General features: G+C 43.4%; 1 protein-coding gene across 2 annotated transcripts in view; it reads right to left on the minus strand.

Moving 5' to 3' along the window:
• Positions 1-18,068, minus strand: part of ZEB1 (zinc finger E-box binding homeobox 1) — a 150,983-nt gene that overhangs the window by 43,502 nt on the left and 89,413 nt on the right. For both annotated transcript variants that reach the window (XM_075827485.1, XM_075827486.1), the window contains exons 3-6: positions 17,328-17,390; positions 11,402-11,563; positions 4,349-4,551; positions 3,716-3,821 (exon numbers count right to left, since the gene is read on the minus strand). In XM_075827485.1, coding sequence (XP_075683600.1) covers positions 3,716-3,821; positions 4,349-4,551; positions 11,402-11,563; positions 17,328-17,390 — 534 coding nt within the window. The remainder of the gene's footprint in view (positions 1-3,715; positions 3,822-4,348; positions 4,552-11,401; positions 11,564-17,327; positions 17,391-18,068) is intronic.

Here is an 18,068-nt window from a genome sequence, read left to right on the forward strand (position 1 = left end):
GCTTACTATTGTTCGAGCCATACTGGGAGATGTGGTTTTACAAGGTACAAACTTATATGGCAGAGGTTCAACTGAATTTGCAAGTGATCTCTGCATTTAGCTGTATTTGTGCTGGTGCTGTATATATATATGTTATGAGTTTGGTGCTTGTGCTGTATTTATACATGGAGCTTTGTTCTGGTGCTGTATATATGTACTGAGCTTGGTTTTCATGCTGTATTTATATATGGAGCTTAGTTCTGTTGCTGTTTATATGTACTGAGCTTGGTTCCAGTGCTATATATATGTAATGACCCCTGTTTTGGTACGGTATTGATGTAGTGAGCTTGGTTCTTGTGCTGCATGTACTGAGCTTGGTTCCGATACTGCGTTTTTGTTATGAGCTTTGATCTGGTGCTGCATATATGTACAGAGCTTTGTTCTGGTGCTGTATATATGTACTGAGCTTGGTTCTGGTGCTGTATATATGTACTGAGCTTGGTTCTGGCACCGTATTTATGCATTAATCTTGAATCTGATACTGTATCTTTTCACTAAACATTTGTATTTGGTGGATGCGTCAAATACCTTTGAGATGCCGCGCACTGTCCTCCACCCTTCTCACAGAGCACAGCCTAACAAAATGGGCTGGGCATGCTTAGGAAACTTAAAGTGCACATATAGTTCTATACATAATGGGTGAGTTTAATTTAACAAGTGTAACTATATGTGACAATCCAGTTAAACATTCTATGTAAGGAGCCACACAAGCTTAAAAAGTTTCTAGGATATCACTTAAATATTTATTTAGGATTCACATTAATATAGGATGAATTTAGAATACTGTAATAGCTTATTTGATTATTAGGAATTAGAACAATTTGGCCTCAAGCAGAAAAAAGAAAAACCTGATTTTTGTACTTGAAATTTGTAATAATGGGGTATAGCAAGTTTGGAGTGCTGGTGCAAAATAACACTGGGAATAAATAAGATTTTCCAGTCAGGCTTCATCCACATCTGCAGCCTCCTCGTTCTCATCAAGACGCCAATCCAAGCCCCGCTGTTTTTATAAATAATACAGCTGCCAATGGCAGTAGTGCTGGGTCAGCTTGGCTTTTTCCTGCTCCAGCTGCCCATAACATTCAGGATGAGATTCTGGGGTCAGACAAATCCAAATCTCAACAGGAAGAGCAAGAAACTTTAGAAAAACAGCAACTTTCCCCTAGCCAAAGCAAGGAAGCAGGAATCCTACCTGACCCCCCGAGAAGGTGAATCTGAGAAAAATCAAGGAAACAACTCTTTGGAAAATGGCAAGGAGAAAATAGGAATAGCGTACCCTGTGTTGACAGTGTTCAATTACCAAGAGACATCAGGGCTGGGGTCATCAAACCAGACCCTGACCTCCTCTGCTTCCCTCCTCACTGGATTCAGCAATTGATCAACTACTATCACCCTTTCTTCTAACACGATCATTAAAAAGGATGCAAGCTTGTTTCCCCAGGGAGGGGTCACTGCTGCTTCGATAAATAATGGTGCATTGCTGCTCCAAAATTTCCCCCACGATGGAAGCCCTGGCTTCGGAGGTAGATTTTCTCCACAGACTAAACCCACCCACCATCCATATTTTCAGCATCACCATGACCAGCATATACATCAAAGGGGTCTCCTGTCAGTCCACACCCCCCACCGTTTCCCCCATAGAAATGCTGCTATTAACCAGCTACCCCATTTGGCAAATAATCTTAATAGACCTCCCGCTCTTTGGAGAAGCTACCAAAGGCCATCACCTACACCATCTTCTTCAGGTAAGAGTGGATATGGAGGATGGGATGTGTCCCAAGTTCAGGACAACGGTGTCTGGAAATTAAGTAATCAATGATTGAGAAAAAAAAAGGGATTGTATGATGGGAATTTCTAACTAACCTCTAGAAGTTTATGCTAAGGTTTGACCATTCTTGTGGATCAGAACAATGGCGCAACAAATGGGCCATATTTAGTGATGTTTAGTACCATTTTCCAGCTCCAACAAAAATGATATTGCAGTTGTGGCACCAGTTACAGTAGGCTTGACTGGTCATAGACAGGTCACTCAAGTTGCGACAAATGGGAGTTTTTGTGCAACATCTAAAAATGATGTCACAGATATCACCATTTTTGCTGGCGTAGAAATGAAAATGCAACTGATGGTTCTGGTACATGATCCTCAATGTGCACATTAATCCAGGAAAACTCTGCTTCAGAGCTGAATTGAATTTACGTAGTAGATAACCACAAGCCTTGAATGTGGAGGATGCTATGCGCCACTGTGTACTGTACGTGCTTTCACTACATTTACTAGTCCGGGTACTATGTTAATTGATGGTTCTTATCTGTGAAGGCAAATGCAGCACTCAAGTAGATGTCCCTTTGATAAAGAGCAGGACTGGCCTCAAGTAAATGTCCCTTTGATAAAGAGCAGGACTGGCCTCAAGTAGATGTCCCTTTGATAAAGAGCAGGACTGGCCTCTGGTAGATGTCCCTTTGATAAAAAGCAGTACTGGCCTCTGGTAGATGCCCCTTTAATAACGAACTTAACCGGCCCAAACACAAAAAAGTCATTCAATATCTCTCCATAGTCCATATTTACACAATGTCATCTTTTATTTTCATGAGCACCCCACAAATTTGATGTTAAAAGAGGCTCGGTCACCACATTATAAGTGCCCCATCTCCTACATAAGGAGATGGGCGCTGTAATGTAGGTGACAGCAGTGTTTTTTATTTAGAAAAACTATCTATTTTCACCACGTTATGAGCGATTTTAGCTTTATGCTAATGACTTTCTTAATGCCCAACTGGGCGTGTTTTTACTTTTGACCATGTGGGCGTTGTATAGAGGAGTGTATGACGCTGACCAATCAAATCAGCGTCATACACTTCTCTCCATTCATTTATTTAGCGCATAGTGATCTTGCTAGATCACTATGTGCAGTCACTTACTTACACATTAACGTTACTGAAGTGTCTTGACAGTGAATAGACATCACTACCAGCCAGGACGGGATGTCTATTCACAATCCCGACACTTCGGTAACGTTTGCGTGGTACTTACAGGTGAGCAAGCGTAATCTTGCGAGATCACACTGTAAATGACAGTTTATATAGAGATTACGCTTTGCTGTGCTGTAAGTCCCACACAAACGTTACCGAAGTGTCGGGATTGTGAATAGACATCGCGTCCTGGCTGGAGGTGATGTCTATTCACTGTCAAGACACTTCAGTAACGTTAATGTGTAAGTAAGTGACTGCACATAGTGATCTAGCAAGATCACTATGCGCTGATTAAATGAATGGAGAGAAGTGCATGACGCTGATTGGTCAGCGTCATACACTCCTCTTTACAACTCACACATGGTCAAAAGTAAAAACACGTCCAGTTGGGCATTAAGCAACTCATTAGCATTAAGCTAAAATCGCTCAGAACGTGGTGAAAATAGATTGTTTTTCTAAATAAAAAGCATTACTGTCACCTACATTATAGCGCCCATCTCATTATGTAGGAGATAGGGCACTTATAATGTGGCGACAGCCTCTTTAAATGGATAGCTCCACCTCTGCTGTTAGCTCCTCCTATGCTAAAAGCTCTGCCTATGCTACTTCAGGCCACATAGTCCCGGCACTTTTTTGAGGGGACTACGCCCCAGTCCTGCACACCATTTAATTAAACATCCTTAAGCACGGCATACAAAATACTTACCACTGTGAATTCGTAAGTGCTCCTTTAGATGATGTTTGTATTTGAAAGCTTTTCCACATTCAGTGCACTTAAATTTACGGTTTCCTCCAGACTGTGTTACATGCCTCTGTGAGACACAAAACATGTATATTCAGTAACAATACATAAATACATACTACAAAGGGAGAGCCCAAACTTCTAACAAAGCAGAAGGTTCTCCAATCAAATTTAGTCTTTAAAAATCTGAATATGGCAAAGAGATCATTCATTTTATTTCTCATTGTTTATATGGCGCCAACATATTCTGCAGCGCTGCACAGTTTTTGTCATTATTCACATCATGCCCTGTTCCCAATGGCGCTCAAAATCTAACTTCCCCTATTTCACAGACACACTCATGCTGGGGCAAAAAACATAGAAAGTCGATTAACCGATCGGTATGTTTTTGGCGTGTAGGAGGAAACCCTATGTAAACCTAGGAAGAACATACAAACTCCATGCAGATGTTGTTGTCCTTGATAATAATTTTAACTCAGGGCCCCAGCGCCGCAAGACAACAATGCTAACCACTGAGCCCCCATGCTGCTCCAGAGGAAAAGTTGCCCGAGTACAACAAAACCTCCTTACCTCTTTTTTGCCCCCTACGTAACGTACCTGATCTTTTCCTGACTTATGTGAGGTCATGTGACGGTCCAGCTGGGTCCTATAGGCAAATGTATAACTGCACATAGAACAGCTGAAGTTATCTTCATTCTTCTCGTGCCTGTACTTAATGTGTTCCTTCAATGATGTATAGCGCTTGTATCCTCTATCACAGTATGGGCAGGTAAGGAGCTGGGAAAACGCGTCTGGAGTTCCTGTAGATTACATTGAGCGATTACATATTAAAAGTTATATTAACGCAGTGGATTATGTGTATGACAGACGGTATTTTGAAACAGAAGTTGTCGATCTATCGGTTGTCCATTGCACTTAGTAGACATCAAAAGAGATATCAGATAGTAGGAAGTTCAAATAGTCGTGTGAAGATATCCATTCTTTAATCTTACCAAAATTGTATCATGTATGGTCAGCCAAAATTGGTTGCCTGCTTTAGACAACCTTTTATCATTTGCCATATTAGGAGGCCGGATTGGCTGATGGACAATTCTGGAAATGGGCCGTTGCAGATGGGTCACTGCACAGTGGATCGGTGGTTGTCCACACAGTGCTTTAAAAGATTTTCTCAGAATCATAAATGAAACCTATCCATAGGATAGGTGATAATTTTCTGATGGCTGGAGGCCCCACAGCTGGGGCCCCCACCAATGGTGAGAAAAGTGGTCCCAAACGCCCGTTCAGCCACACTGCTTAAGGAGTACATTGAGTAAAGTGCCGGTCGAGCATGACTGAAATAGCGCTCAGCGGTTTCCGATTACTCCCATAGACTTTGACCTCCGCTCCATTCAATGTCCTCTTTCACAAGAGGTTCGTTCTCACGATCGGTGGGGGACCCAGCGGTGGGGCCCCAGTGATCAAAATATTATCACCTATCCTGTGGATAGGTAATAACTTATGATTCTGGAACAACCCCTTTAAAGGCTATGTATACCTTTTTGAAAATGTTATATATATATATATATATATATATATATATGTGTATCAGTTTGTTTTGGTGAAGCTTTCTTATTACATTTTATTAAGAATAATGTTTACCTTTGGAGATACAGCTGCGTTGTATCCCAGCAGCTGTATCTTGCGTTGAGACCTGTATCCGTCAGGTCAGCGGGACTGACGGGTTCAGTGACAACGGGTCCTGATTGTCTCTGACACACAGGATCCACCTGTAAATCGATCACATCTGAGTTATGAACAGATGTGATTGGTAACAGATTCATCCTGCGTGTCAGAGACATGCAGTACCCGCTGACACAGAACCTGTCAGTGCTGCTGACCTGACAGATACAGGTCTCAACGCAAGATACAGCTGCTCTGTATACAGGATACAACGCAGCTGTATCTCACAGTAAAAATTATTTTCAATAAATCGTAATTAGACAAACACACTGATACACACAGAGCCGGCATCAGCACCCAGCAAACCCGGGCAAGTGCCGGGGCCCACTCCACTTGGGGGGGGGGGGGCCTACTCGGCCGCCGGGTGCTGACGCAGCCATCGTTAAGGCATCACTGTCCATATATGGACAGTGATGTAAGAAGAAGCGTCCCGGAGCACAGCACTAGCGGCTCTGCTCCGGGACTCCATCTCTGGGAAAGCCCCTGACATCCCTGTCAGGACCAGAGCAGTGTCCCAGTCCGACTGCGCTGGTCCCGCCTCCAACTGAGCCTGCGTCCGCAGCCTCGCTCCAGCATTCTCTGTGCAGTGAGCAGCTCGGCACAGGCAGGCCCAATGTAGTGACGTCACTACATCGCGCCTGTCTGCGACGAGTCACTCACAGCACAGTGCAGAGGAGAAGGATCCTCCACACGTCGTAGGAACGGGGGGTAGGCAAGTAATTATGTTATTTTTCTATTAGGTACATATGGGGGCATTATACTAGGTATGGGAGGGGTGTCCTATTGTAGGTGCTCAGGGGGCATTATACTGTATGGGACAGCTGTGGGGGTCATTATACTGTATGGGACAGCTGAGGAGGGCATTATACTGCATGGGGGCATTATACTGTATGGTGCAGCTATGGGGGGCATTATACTGTATGTGGCAGCTATGGGGGCATTATACTGTATGGTGCAGCTATGGGGGCATTATACGGTGTGTGGTGCAGCTACGGGGAGCATTATACTGTGGTGTTCAGCTATGGGGGGGGGGCATTATACTGTGTGGGGGCAGCTATAGGGGCATTATACTGTGTGGGGGCAGCTATAGGGGCATTATACTGTGTGGGGGCAGCTATGGGGGGCATTATACTGTGTGGTGGATTTAGACTGTGGGAGCAGCTATGGGGGCATTATACTGTGGTGGTCAGCTATGGGGAGCATTATACTGTGTGGGGGCAGCTATGGGGAGCATTATACTGTGGTGGTCAGCTATGTTGGCATTTTACTGTGTGGGGGGCAGCTATGGGGGCATTATACTGTGTGGTGGATTTATATTGTGGGAGCAGCTATGGAGGGCATTATATGGTGTATAGGGCAGCTATGGGGGCATTATACTGTGTGGGGGCAGCTATGGGGAGCATTATACTGTGTGGTGGATTTATATTGTGGGAGCAGCTATGGAGGGCATTATATGGTGTATGGGGCAGCTATGCGGGCATTATGCTGTGTGGGGGCAGCTATGGGGAGCATTATACTGTGGTGGTCAGCTATGGCGGAATTATACTGTGTTGGGGCAGCAATGGGGGGCATTGTACTGTGTGAGGGCAGGTATGGGGGGGGGGGTCATTATACTGTGGGGGCAGCTATGGGGGCATTATAGTGTTGGGGCATTCATGGGTCTGTCGAGCAAGGCAGCTGGGCAAAGGGGTGCGCAGGGGTCAGGTGGTGTTGGGTAGCGGGGGCCTAAGCTGAATTCTTGCACCAGGGCCCATGAGCCTTTAGCTACGCCACTCCCAGGCAGAGTGCGAGTAGTGCTCTGCCCAGGACTATGGATCTCGGGTTGCTCCTGACAATATATACCTGGAAGGGGGGGCCGTCTACAGAGGGCACTAAATTTATGGGGGTACAAACTGGGGCCTAACTTCTATATGGGGGCATAAACAGGGGGCATATGGGGGCCCAAAGTGACGATTTTTGACATTTTACTGCCGACGTGAGTTCCCTGGCAAAGGGGCCCACTATGTCTGTGTCGCCCAATGGCCCACATAAACCTGGTGCCGGCCCTGGATACACATTTTTATTAAAGAAAACAAAAAAAAACCAAGTGTACATAGCCTTTAACTCCAAACAACTTCAGAACCAATATCCAGTGAGCCTCTAACTGTTCACTGATGTAGTGCTTGACGGCTCTTCAGCATTAGCTATGCGGTGTAGCCCCTTGGCCACTTCAGCAGACATGTTTTCAATAAACTACACTGCGGCCTTCCTTGCTGCACTTATTACTCTAGAGGTCCAACCCCATGATTGCGCTGCCACTCCACACAACTCATGGGAGACACAGAAGCAAAAAAGCACTCTCACTCAGCTGCATCCATATCTCCCAGTTGTATAGAGAGGCTGTTGAGCATGCTCGTGTCACTCCATACAACTCCTCCATCACCGCAGACATCCTGGTGAGGACGTGACGAAGTGGAGACAGCACAAGACCAAACGATTCATAGAATGCACGTACACTGAAGTGGGATGGTCCACAATCCCAAACATGGAATCCAAAAGTAAATCGTAGCGACAGCATCCTTATTCTAAAAAGAATCTTTATTGTGCCAAAAACTTAAGGATGCTATCGCTACTATTTTTCTTTTAGATTCCTGGTGAGGAGGATCTAGGGAATACGTGGGTCTAAGTGGAGGGGCCCCTAGAGATCTGAAATTTAGCACCTATCCTGTTTGTGGATAGGTAAAAAAAACATTAGTGGAAAAAGCCTTTAAACTAAAAAAAAAAAGTTGAGTCCTTTGCTTAGGAACTCCTTACTAGCTGTGATCAATAGATGGCCTACATGGAATTCACAATGTGAGCAAACGGGGCACTCCTCAGACAGTCAGCGGTTATATATGAAAAATGATTTAATTTCCTTGAAAATAACCTTAAGACACATTTGCTTGTAACTTTTTTTTTTTTAATTAAATAATATTCAACACCAGTGGGTGTCAAGAGATTCCGACCCAGTCAACAATATGGCTGTATCCATCTATACATTGGCCACTCTTAATTTTGCTAAAACTCTTATCGTCACACTACACGGATATCGGTGCAGATCTAAGGGGCGGTAAACCTTTTCTTATCAAGGTATTACAGGGTGCGCGGAATCTGAAATCCTTAAAATGTCATTGTTAACCTGACCTCTAAAATAGTAGCTGGTGACTTGAAAGATGAAAACGGAGGTTAGGTGTTATAACTCTTCCTTACAGCAATCACTTTCTCCTCACACGGCGATCATAAGTCATTGTAGTTTTATTACAAAGTATTCTTTGCTTCCAGCTGCTACTGTAAATTGCACCTTGTGGCAGACTCTACCAACTCCGCTCGATTATAATTCATATGATTTATTTGTATTACTTTTCATTTCAAAGAGTATTCTCGCTGCTAGAGTCTTCTGCGGTCTGTGCACCTTCAAAGTGGTCTCATCTCCTTCATAGTGTGAAGACGACACATCTAGTAGTGCTTTAATGCAAGTTAGGCCTGGTGAATATTTTTCAAGTAGTAAAGCCGGCCACACACGTGTATATTCTCGGTCACGACATTTATTGCATAGTCAATAGTCTGTAGTAAAGGCTATACCTAGGGTTGTTACCCTCTCAACATAGGAGTGAGATATAAGAGTCCGCAGCACACAAAAAGTTAAGAGAGGAGTCCAAGTTATGATGCCTCAACACATTGGGGATTTATTCCGACAAACGTGAGAAGAACAGATATAACGTTTCGATCCTAATCGGATCTTTGTCAAGGATATCTGTAGTAGTAAGTCGGAAAGAGGGATCTGCGGCGTTGAGAGAGGTATAGCGGTGAGTATTTATGGCACGTTGGCATGTATTTTTCTGTGACAATAGTAAAACAGGTGCTTAGACAGTAGATTTACCACACGACAAGAAGAATTTGGAAACAGCTCTAATAACGGTCATTTGTTCCATTGGTCAAATGCAATCATTTTGGGTGAAACTTTTGTGTTAATTAGTCGTCCGTAATCTTCTAATATGTTATACGAATAACTCCCTTTCCAAACCCACCTTCACCCAAACCTTAAAAATTGAAGAGAACCTGTCACTATAACAGATCCATTAAATCAGGACATCAGTATTATGCCCTGATAAAGCTAAACTAGCGATGCAGAACGTGACTCTGGTTTCTGAGGAGTCACGGAGCGTAAGTCACATAAGCTTTTTGGCACCTCGGGGGGGGGGGGGGGGGGGGAAGCAGGAACTGTGTAGTTGTTGTAATTCTAGTCAATAATCTAAATATATAAGGCATCACTCTGATGCTCTAATGTAACCTGTTCCCGACCCCCAATGTATTTTGACGGCGGGCGGTGCAGGTCTCGAGTCTACAGAGACGTCTTTTAGCATTGCTGCAGAAACACTATATGTTACCCTAACAGCAACCTGTGTCATAGCGACACCGTATAATGTATTAGAGTATAGGGGTATGCTAATACAATAGAAGTATAAACTAAAGTTGTTAGGGCTCATTTACACGAGCGTGAATCTCGGCAGTGTACTGTACATTGACACAACGCACATCATACGGCACCATTGATCTCATTTGGGGCTATTCATACACGCGTGACTTTTCATGCAGCAAGAATCTGTTGCGTGAAACTCACTGCATGTCCTATACTGGTGCGTTTTCACGCACCGAGCCACCCATTGAGGTCAATGGGAACGTGAAAACCACGGACAGCACATCCATGTGCTATCCGTGTTTTATGCATCAATTATATTGAAAAAAAAAAAAAAAAAAAGCTATTGCGTGAAAAAGGCATACCACTCGCAAAGCCCACCAATGCAAAACGCAACGCACACGGACAGATTTTACGCGCGCAAATTTGTCACACATGTAAATGTAGCCTTAAAAGGTCATCTCTTCATGGGATTTCAATAAATAAATATATATAAAAGAATGTCCACAAATTATTTTTATTGCCAATACATTGCATAAAAATCAACACGTTCGCCATCTACACGACCGTAATAACCTGAAGAATTATTTTAACGGGTTGTTGAATGAAACGTGAACGGTGAAATAAAATAAATTAAAAAAAAAGCTTTTTTTTTCCATATTCATTCCGCAAAAATACAATTACATAAGTTACACAGTAATTTATTTATACCCCCAAACTGCACAGGAACAAAAATACAATTTGTTCCGCATAAATACAGCCACACAATGAACAAAAAAAAATAGTAACTAAAAAACGGAAACATTTTGCTGGTCATTAAAGCCCATTCAGGCCTGGTCAATAAAGGGTTAAAGAGGTCTGTCATAGTGATTGGTTCTCTTAAAGGCACACTTCTTCTTCTGACCTTGCAAATCTAAAATTTGGTAACTCCGCAACTGGTAACAACCTGCCGCTGTCAATCCTGCCGTCACAAGGACACATATGAACGTCAGAGGGTGGATCCCTAAGTGCGGAGTAGTACCACGTTTCTCTTGCAGTGACCTTATCTACCGATTAGATATTTGCTGCAAACTGATGTAGCAGGACTGATTTAGTCAATTCTGGAGAGGTGAGTTTTGGCATAATTCATGGTGAGATCGGAATGAATCAAAATGTGCTATCCGGCTTTTATTTGCTTGCTGGTTTTCCCATCCAAAGGACTATAAGTTGGTCTCATAACTCATTTATTCATAGTGGTGCACAAGAGAAACTTATATAACAAATTCAGCTCTGCTACATTTGAAAACTATCAGTAAATATAGCAAGAAAGCCACAGGGAAGGACCTCTGCTATGTAAATGGCATATATCTGGAACAGCCGTCAACAAATGGCTTAAAGAAGGAAGGGGAATAAATTAGATATTTATAATAAGAGACCAAACGCCTCCGGACATTTTTGAGCATTGTTCAACATTCGTTCACAAAAGAATTTTGGAACAGTGTCCGACGGATAATTACCATTTTCATCATGGCCACTAGCCTCGGGCGTGCCTTGCCTCTGGTCATCCTCGGGAGCTTCCGGATAGATGACAGCCGTATCACCTTGCTGGAGGAACTCTTCCACATTAGGATCATGGTTTTGTTCATTTTCTACATCCGAGTCACATTCTTCATCGTGAACTAGGAAGAAATTTGGAAAAAAATATGAAAAAAATAAATAATAAAAAAAATAAAATAAAAAAAACACACTATACCTCGGCTTAGTCATGTAAAATAAGACTAGATTACATAGATTAGCTGAAAACATTTTCCGCTTCTGGACGTTACTACATCACCTACATAAATTGCCAACGAGTTTACGTTATTACGTCACTAGGTGCATTGCTAGACTGGAAAAGCTGGATGACAACCTATATGGACGCTACAATGGCGGCAATAGTCAAATTACAAAGAAAAAAACCCAGATGTGGCCAAATCGAGAAGAGACTAACTCAAGGACATATATACTTACTGGCGATTTACAGATTTTTAGTAATGTTCTATAAATTTGTGCCTCCTTTACTATGTATGCGCATTCGATCATAATATATACTACTCTGCCAGACCAGTGAATAATTGCGATATAGTTGGATTTATTACAGAAGTGACAGCTGATAAATCCATTACAAACCTGTGATTTCCAGAAATAGAGGATATAAACCAGGAAACCTCATTAATATAGAAGTGACTGACAAGATGTGAAAATACATCAATTCTCGCCCTGTCCTACGTCCTCTCAGAGAAACGTCAGGGCTGAAATGACCCTCCATGAAAGTCAATGCCTGGCGACCAGTGGCGGTTATAAGAGCTCATTCAGACACACAAATTTCACGTTCGGGTGCTGTCCAATCGTATAACTGACAGCACCCGGACTGAACACTGACACATTGGGGAATATTTCAAATAGTTTCCGCCAATTATCTGGTGTTTAAAAGTTGCATATTTTGGCACACGCCATAGCTGTGAAAAAATGTGTGACTTTACTTTTCTCGCCAGGAGCGGGGCTTAGCCGAATGCGGCAGGGTCTCCTCTGGAACGACAAATTTAATATAATTTACGGCAGAAAACTGTCGTAAATTGTAGCAAAAACCTACGCCAGCTAGGATTTCAGTCTGTGGGTCTCGGCCTTTACCTTGCCCCACCCCCTGATCGGACTACGCCCATTGTACACATTAAAAAAAAACAAGAAAAAAAAACCTTAAATAAATACTCACCTTGCCAGTGTTGTCCCTATCAAGTGCCCTCCGGCTCCCTCTTCATGCCATGGCTCAGTCAAGGTACGGACGCCGGGCAGCACAAGTACCTATGCGACGACTTAGCACTGATGATGCGGAGTGCTGAGTCACATAGGTACGGCCGTACCTTGAGTGAGCAGAGGCATGAAGAGGGAGGCAGAGAGAACCCGATGGGGAGAAAAGGAGCGGTGAGGAGAGTGTGTATTTTTTTCTTATATTTGATGTGATGGATGGATGCGGATGGATAAGGCACGGGTGTTACACAACTATTGTGGCGCAAGACCAACAGAAAGATGCAAAACATTTATTAAGAGCCGTTCGCTTCTTAATAAATGTGTCGCATCTTACTCAAGCAAACTGGTTAAGAGTGGCGTATGAAACGCCAGTCTGAATAAATCTGCCCAATTATAGTTAATGGGCCAATTCAGACGGCAGCTTTTTTTCACGAACCATCCATCCGTGATGGAAAAAAAAATACATCGCAGCATGCTCTATCTTTGTCAGTTTAACACGCAAAAATGGCTCATCGGAGTCAATAGGTCTCCGTAAAAAACAGACGCCAAGCAGATGGCATCCATTTCATTCCGTTTTTCACAAAGGCTTGCCAGGAGACAATTGAAAAGAGAAGCCAGGTAGTAGAGCCAGAGCAGTATGGTCTTTAATAGGGTTGTCACGATACCAGAATTCAGACTTAGATACCGATACTTTGGGTAGTATTGCGATTCTCCATACCAAAAGAATACTTTGCCAACAATAAAAAATAAAAGTTCTATTTTCTGATATGAGGCACGAGGTGTGATGAATTTTGAAACTCCACGTGCCTCACATTAATAATAATTAACCCCATCAGGGTTCTCAGTCATAATGGACACATTAGGTTAATGTGTGAGGTACATGATGGGGTTAATTACTATTACTGTGTGGCACATGGAGGTTAAAAATTTGTAATACCTCGTGCCTCAAATTTAGGGTATGTTCACACGAAAAACAAAACTGCTAGAAAATACGAAGCGGATTTCAAGGGAAAACAGCCCCTGATTTTCAGCCGTTTTTTAAGCAAACGTTTTTTTGCAGCAGTTTTTGGAGCGGTTTTTAAACACAATGGGCAGATGTTTAGAGGCGTTCAGCTTCCATATTTTCAGCCGTTTTTCGGTGCGTTTACGGCCCAAAAAACGGCTGAAAATAAGCCATATGAACATACCCTAATAAGTGAAAGAAAGCAGTTTTATTTTCTTTTGTTACAGCGTACACAACATGAATGACGTTATAAAATTTGTTGTGCAGGTTTTTCCGGTCGCGATGATACCGAATGTGTGTATATTTTATGTATTGAGACTTATTTTAATGTTTATTGCAAAAAGTGTGTTTTTTTTTAAATTTAGCAGTACTTTATTTTTTTTACTTTTCTATTTTTAAACTTTAATGTACTGACATATCTAGATACTGATAGTACACAGGCAGTTGTTAAGACACACCCAGGAAATATGATCAGACAGCCCTGGGGTCCTTCAATGGATCCTGGGCTGTCTGCCCATATGTGGTATGGCCCTCGAACCCTGGGGTATCCCCCCTTCACATTTTCCCCTTGAATGCGAAGGTCAGCTTTGATCGCGGCGAAGATCAGAGGTTTCTCTTATCTCCGCCGTTAGAGTGGAGCTGCGGAGGTGTAATACAGCCATTGCCCTGCTCCTGATCGTGCTCGCACACTTGTTGTGCCCGCACGGTCAGCATCATGAGATGCGGCCGGCGCTGCTCTAATGAACACCGGCGCCGGCACTGAAGACAGAACATGGGGGTGTTTTGCAGTGCGCCCGCCATGATCTCTGTCTTCAGGGCCGGTGCCGCCGCTCATTAGAGCAGCACCAGCCGCATCACATCTTGATACTGACTAAATTCATGTGTTACAACACTAATGAATGGTGGCGCCGCACAGCTTGGCATCGATATACATGAATTAACGGTATTGAACTGTTTGAGGGTGCACGGCATCTAAATAGTATCGAAATTTCAATGCATTGTGCAACCCTAAGTAATGGCCAGAAGCCCAAAAAAAAAATCTGCACAAGAAAAACCTCAATGCTCTCTGTGCTAAAAAGCAATAGAAAAAGGCGTTTCTGCAGGGTGTGACCATCGAGGGAGTGTTTTCAGTGGGTTGGGAATTGAGTAAATTCTTAAAAAAAAATTTCCCCATGGACAAACTGAAGGAAATCGTAGAAAAAAGTGATGCAAAATCATCAGTTTTTCACGGACTGAACTCAGTTGAGTTTTAAAGGGGTTTTCCAGCCAGTAAAAATTGATGGCCTGTCCTCAGGATAGGCCATTAATAGCTGATGTGTCGGGGTCCGACTCCCGGGACCTCCGCTGGTCAGCTGTTTTGAAGAAGGTGCAGCGCTTGAAAAATGGCCGCGTAAGAAACACCCCGTCGGAACAGAACGCCGTTTTTCCCATTGAAATCAATGGGCAGATATTTGGAGGCGTTCACCTACCGATTTTTCAGCCGTTTTCCAGGACGTTTACGGCCCGAAAAAACTCAGTGTGAACATACCCTGAATCTTCGACACGCGTTTAGCGGCGAATCACAGGTATTGCAGCCCTTTCTCCCATTACTTCAATAGGAGAAAAGGCTGCAATACCTGTGAATCGCCCTAAGGCCCCATGCACACAGCATGCGATTGCGAGCGCTGACGGCCGTCCACATTTTCGGGCCGTGCTCCCATACAAAGTATAGAAGCATGGCCCGTAAAATACAAAAAGTAGGACATGCTCCATAATTCCCAGAACGGTTCTACGGCATGGACACCCATCCGTAGCGATACGGAAAGGTGTCCGTGGCCAAAAGAACTGAATGTGTCCGTAAACCGCGGATTGTATAGGAGCAGTTCGACAATCCCTGACGTCTGCCACTGAGGAAAAGCTGGGTTGGATACGTTGAATTAGAATATTCATTGCCGCACCCCATTGAAATAAACACGCACGCTCGGCTGACGGAATACTGTCAATTAGTGACTGAGGGCGGCAAAAGATGTCATTTCAATTACGATGGCCGCAATTATCATCTGAAAACAATTGCTACAGGTCAATTACATGCTGTGATAATTGGCAGATGCAATCAGAATTAAACGAATACCACGAAAGGCCAATCTCTGTAAGGGCTGATGTACAGCACCGGATTACTGCTTCGTATATCCTCTGACTGCTGTATTACGGCACCCATAGAAGTCTTTACAGCTCTATTGTACCTCCGTATGTTGCCAATACTGAGGCATGTAAAGGTGTTTTTCTATTATATTGCATATGATTTAATGCTACATTTTACGCCATATTACGAAGCCGTTCTCGACGAGAAGCATTGCTGGTCTTGGATCATCCATACATTGCAGCGTCATGTTCTAAGCAGGAGATCCTCTGCCCATACTGGCAGATTAACAAGCTTATCCAAGCAGTGTGACCACAGAGCTTACAATCAGGAAAGCGTAACCCCGCTCAAAACTCACGACTTTATAGTACATGTTCTAGGCCAACATACGAGGGTGAGTAAAAAAATTATTATCTCATTAGCGCTTTCCGTATTCGGTCGCTGTCTCCCCAGTCACTGCTGTGCAGGTTTTAACATGTTACGTCTCTTTATTTGTGACTGTGGTGCGACAAACAACGGCTGCCCCACTTGTGATTTGCACGAAAGAAGAGCAGCGTGCAGTGATTCGTTTTTTGTGGTCTAAGGGAATGTCTGGTGCTGATATTTATCGAAGAATTTGTGCACAGTATGGAGAAAGTATTTTGTCTCGAATAAGTGTGTATAAATGGATAGAGAAGTTTAAGGAAGGTCGCACAAGTGTCAGCCATGAAGAAGGAGCCGGACGCTGGTCCACGTCCAATACCGATGACCACATTAAGCGTGCATCTTCCCTAAAGTCCTGATCTTGCCCCATCGGACTATTACTTGTTTGGTCACCTGAAAGAAGCCATACGGGGACGAAGATTCACGTCTAGAGAAGAGGTGAAGACAGCGGTACATTCGTGGCTCGCAGCTCAGCCTAAGGGCGGATTTACACGAGCGTGTGCGTTTTGCGCGCGCAAAAGGTACTTAACAGCTCCGTGTGTAATCAGCATATGATGCGTGGCTGCGTGCTTTTTGCGCAGCCGTCATCATTATGACACTCTGTTTGTATGTTTGTAAACAGAAAAGCACGTGGTGCTTTTCGGTTTTCATTCATACTTCTTACTGCTGTTGCGCGAATCACGCGCGTCACACGGAAGTGCTTCCGTGTGACATGCGTGATTTTCACGCACCCATTGACTTCAATGGGTGCATGATGCGCGAACAACGCAGAAATATAGGACATGTCGTGAGTTTTATGCAGCGGACTCACGCTGCGCAAAAATCACGGACTGTCTGCACGGCCCCATAGACTAATATAGGTCCGTTGCACGTATTACGCGCTCGTGTAAATCCGCCCTAAAACATTTGTGAATGTGGGAATACGAGAGCTTGGACAACGTGTATGGACAAGCAGGGAGATTAGGTTGAAAAATGATGTATTTGTCTTTCCTGAAAGTTGATTAAAATAAATTCTACAGCCAGAGTGCGGATAATTTTTGATTCACCCTCGTATATTGAATGATCAAAAGTAAAAAAAAAAAAAATAATTATTTTTTAAATAAGTAAGTACCTGCACATTCTGTATCGTCCACCTCAGCTTCAGGCCCCAGGATTTCATTGCCTTCTGTCCCATCTGTAAAATAGGCACATAAACAATTATGAATATTAGGTGTTGAGATATCTCTCTCATACATACATACATATATATATATATATACACATACACACACACACACACACACACACACACACACACACACACACACACACACACACACTCTTTACACTGCAGGCCTCTATATCTTGAGCAGTGAGGCCAAAACAAATCCACCTTTAATCAAATCCCACCATGTCCGTCTGACTAAACACATAGTCCAGTCCCTGAACTATGCCCATATCTCTCCTAGTCACAGACAAGCATCCAGGCGCGCAGTCCGTGCTCCCGCTGTAGAGAACAGATTTAGCAAAAGCTAAAAATAAAGCGTTTACCCATTTGTTAAAATCATTTAAAACGCAATTACATTTTCCAAGTGACCTTTGATTTACGAGGGCAGCATCAGTCATCCGCCATGGGAAAACGTCTCGAGGTGCAACTCCACAGTAGATATAAATAGGCAACTGGTGTGCTATGGTGGGACTGGTTTACTATTCGGAGTCATGTTATTTATAGACATGGAAAGGGGAATAACACAAGTTAAGTTTAGCTGACTTTATGCTCTCCGGAGGAGACTATTTGTGTATGAACGTTCACAGCAACTGCGATTGATTACCTTAAAAATTCATTGTAATTTCTGTTGTAACCCGGATTGCA

Source organism: Rhinoderma darwinii, chromosome 5 (genome assembly GCF_050947455.1).
Source record: "Rhinoderma darwinii isolate aRhiDar2 chromosome 5, aRhiDar2.hap1, whole genome shotgun sequence".
Classification (NCBI taxonomy): Eukaryota; Metazoa; Chordata; class Amphibia; order Anura; family Rhinodermatidae; genus Rhinoderma; species Rhinoderma darwinii.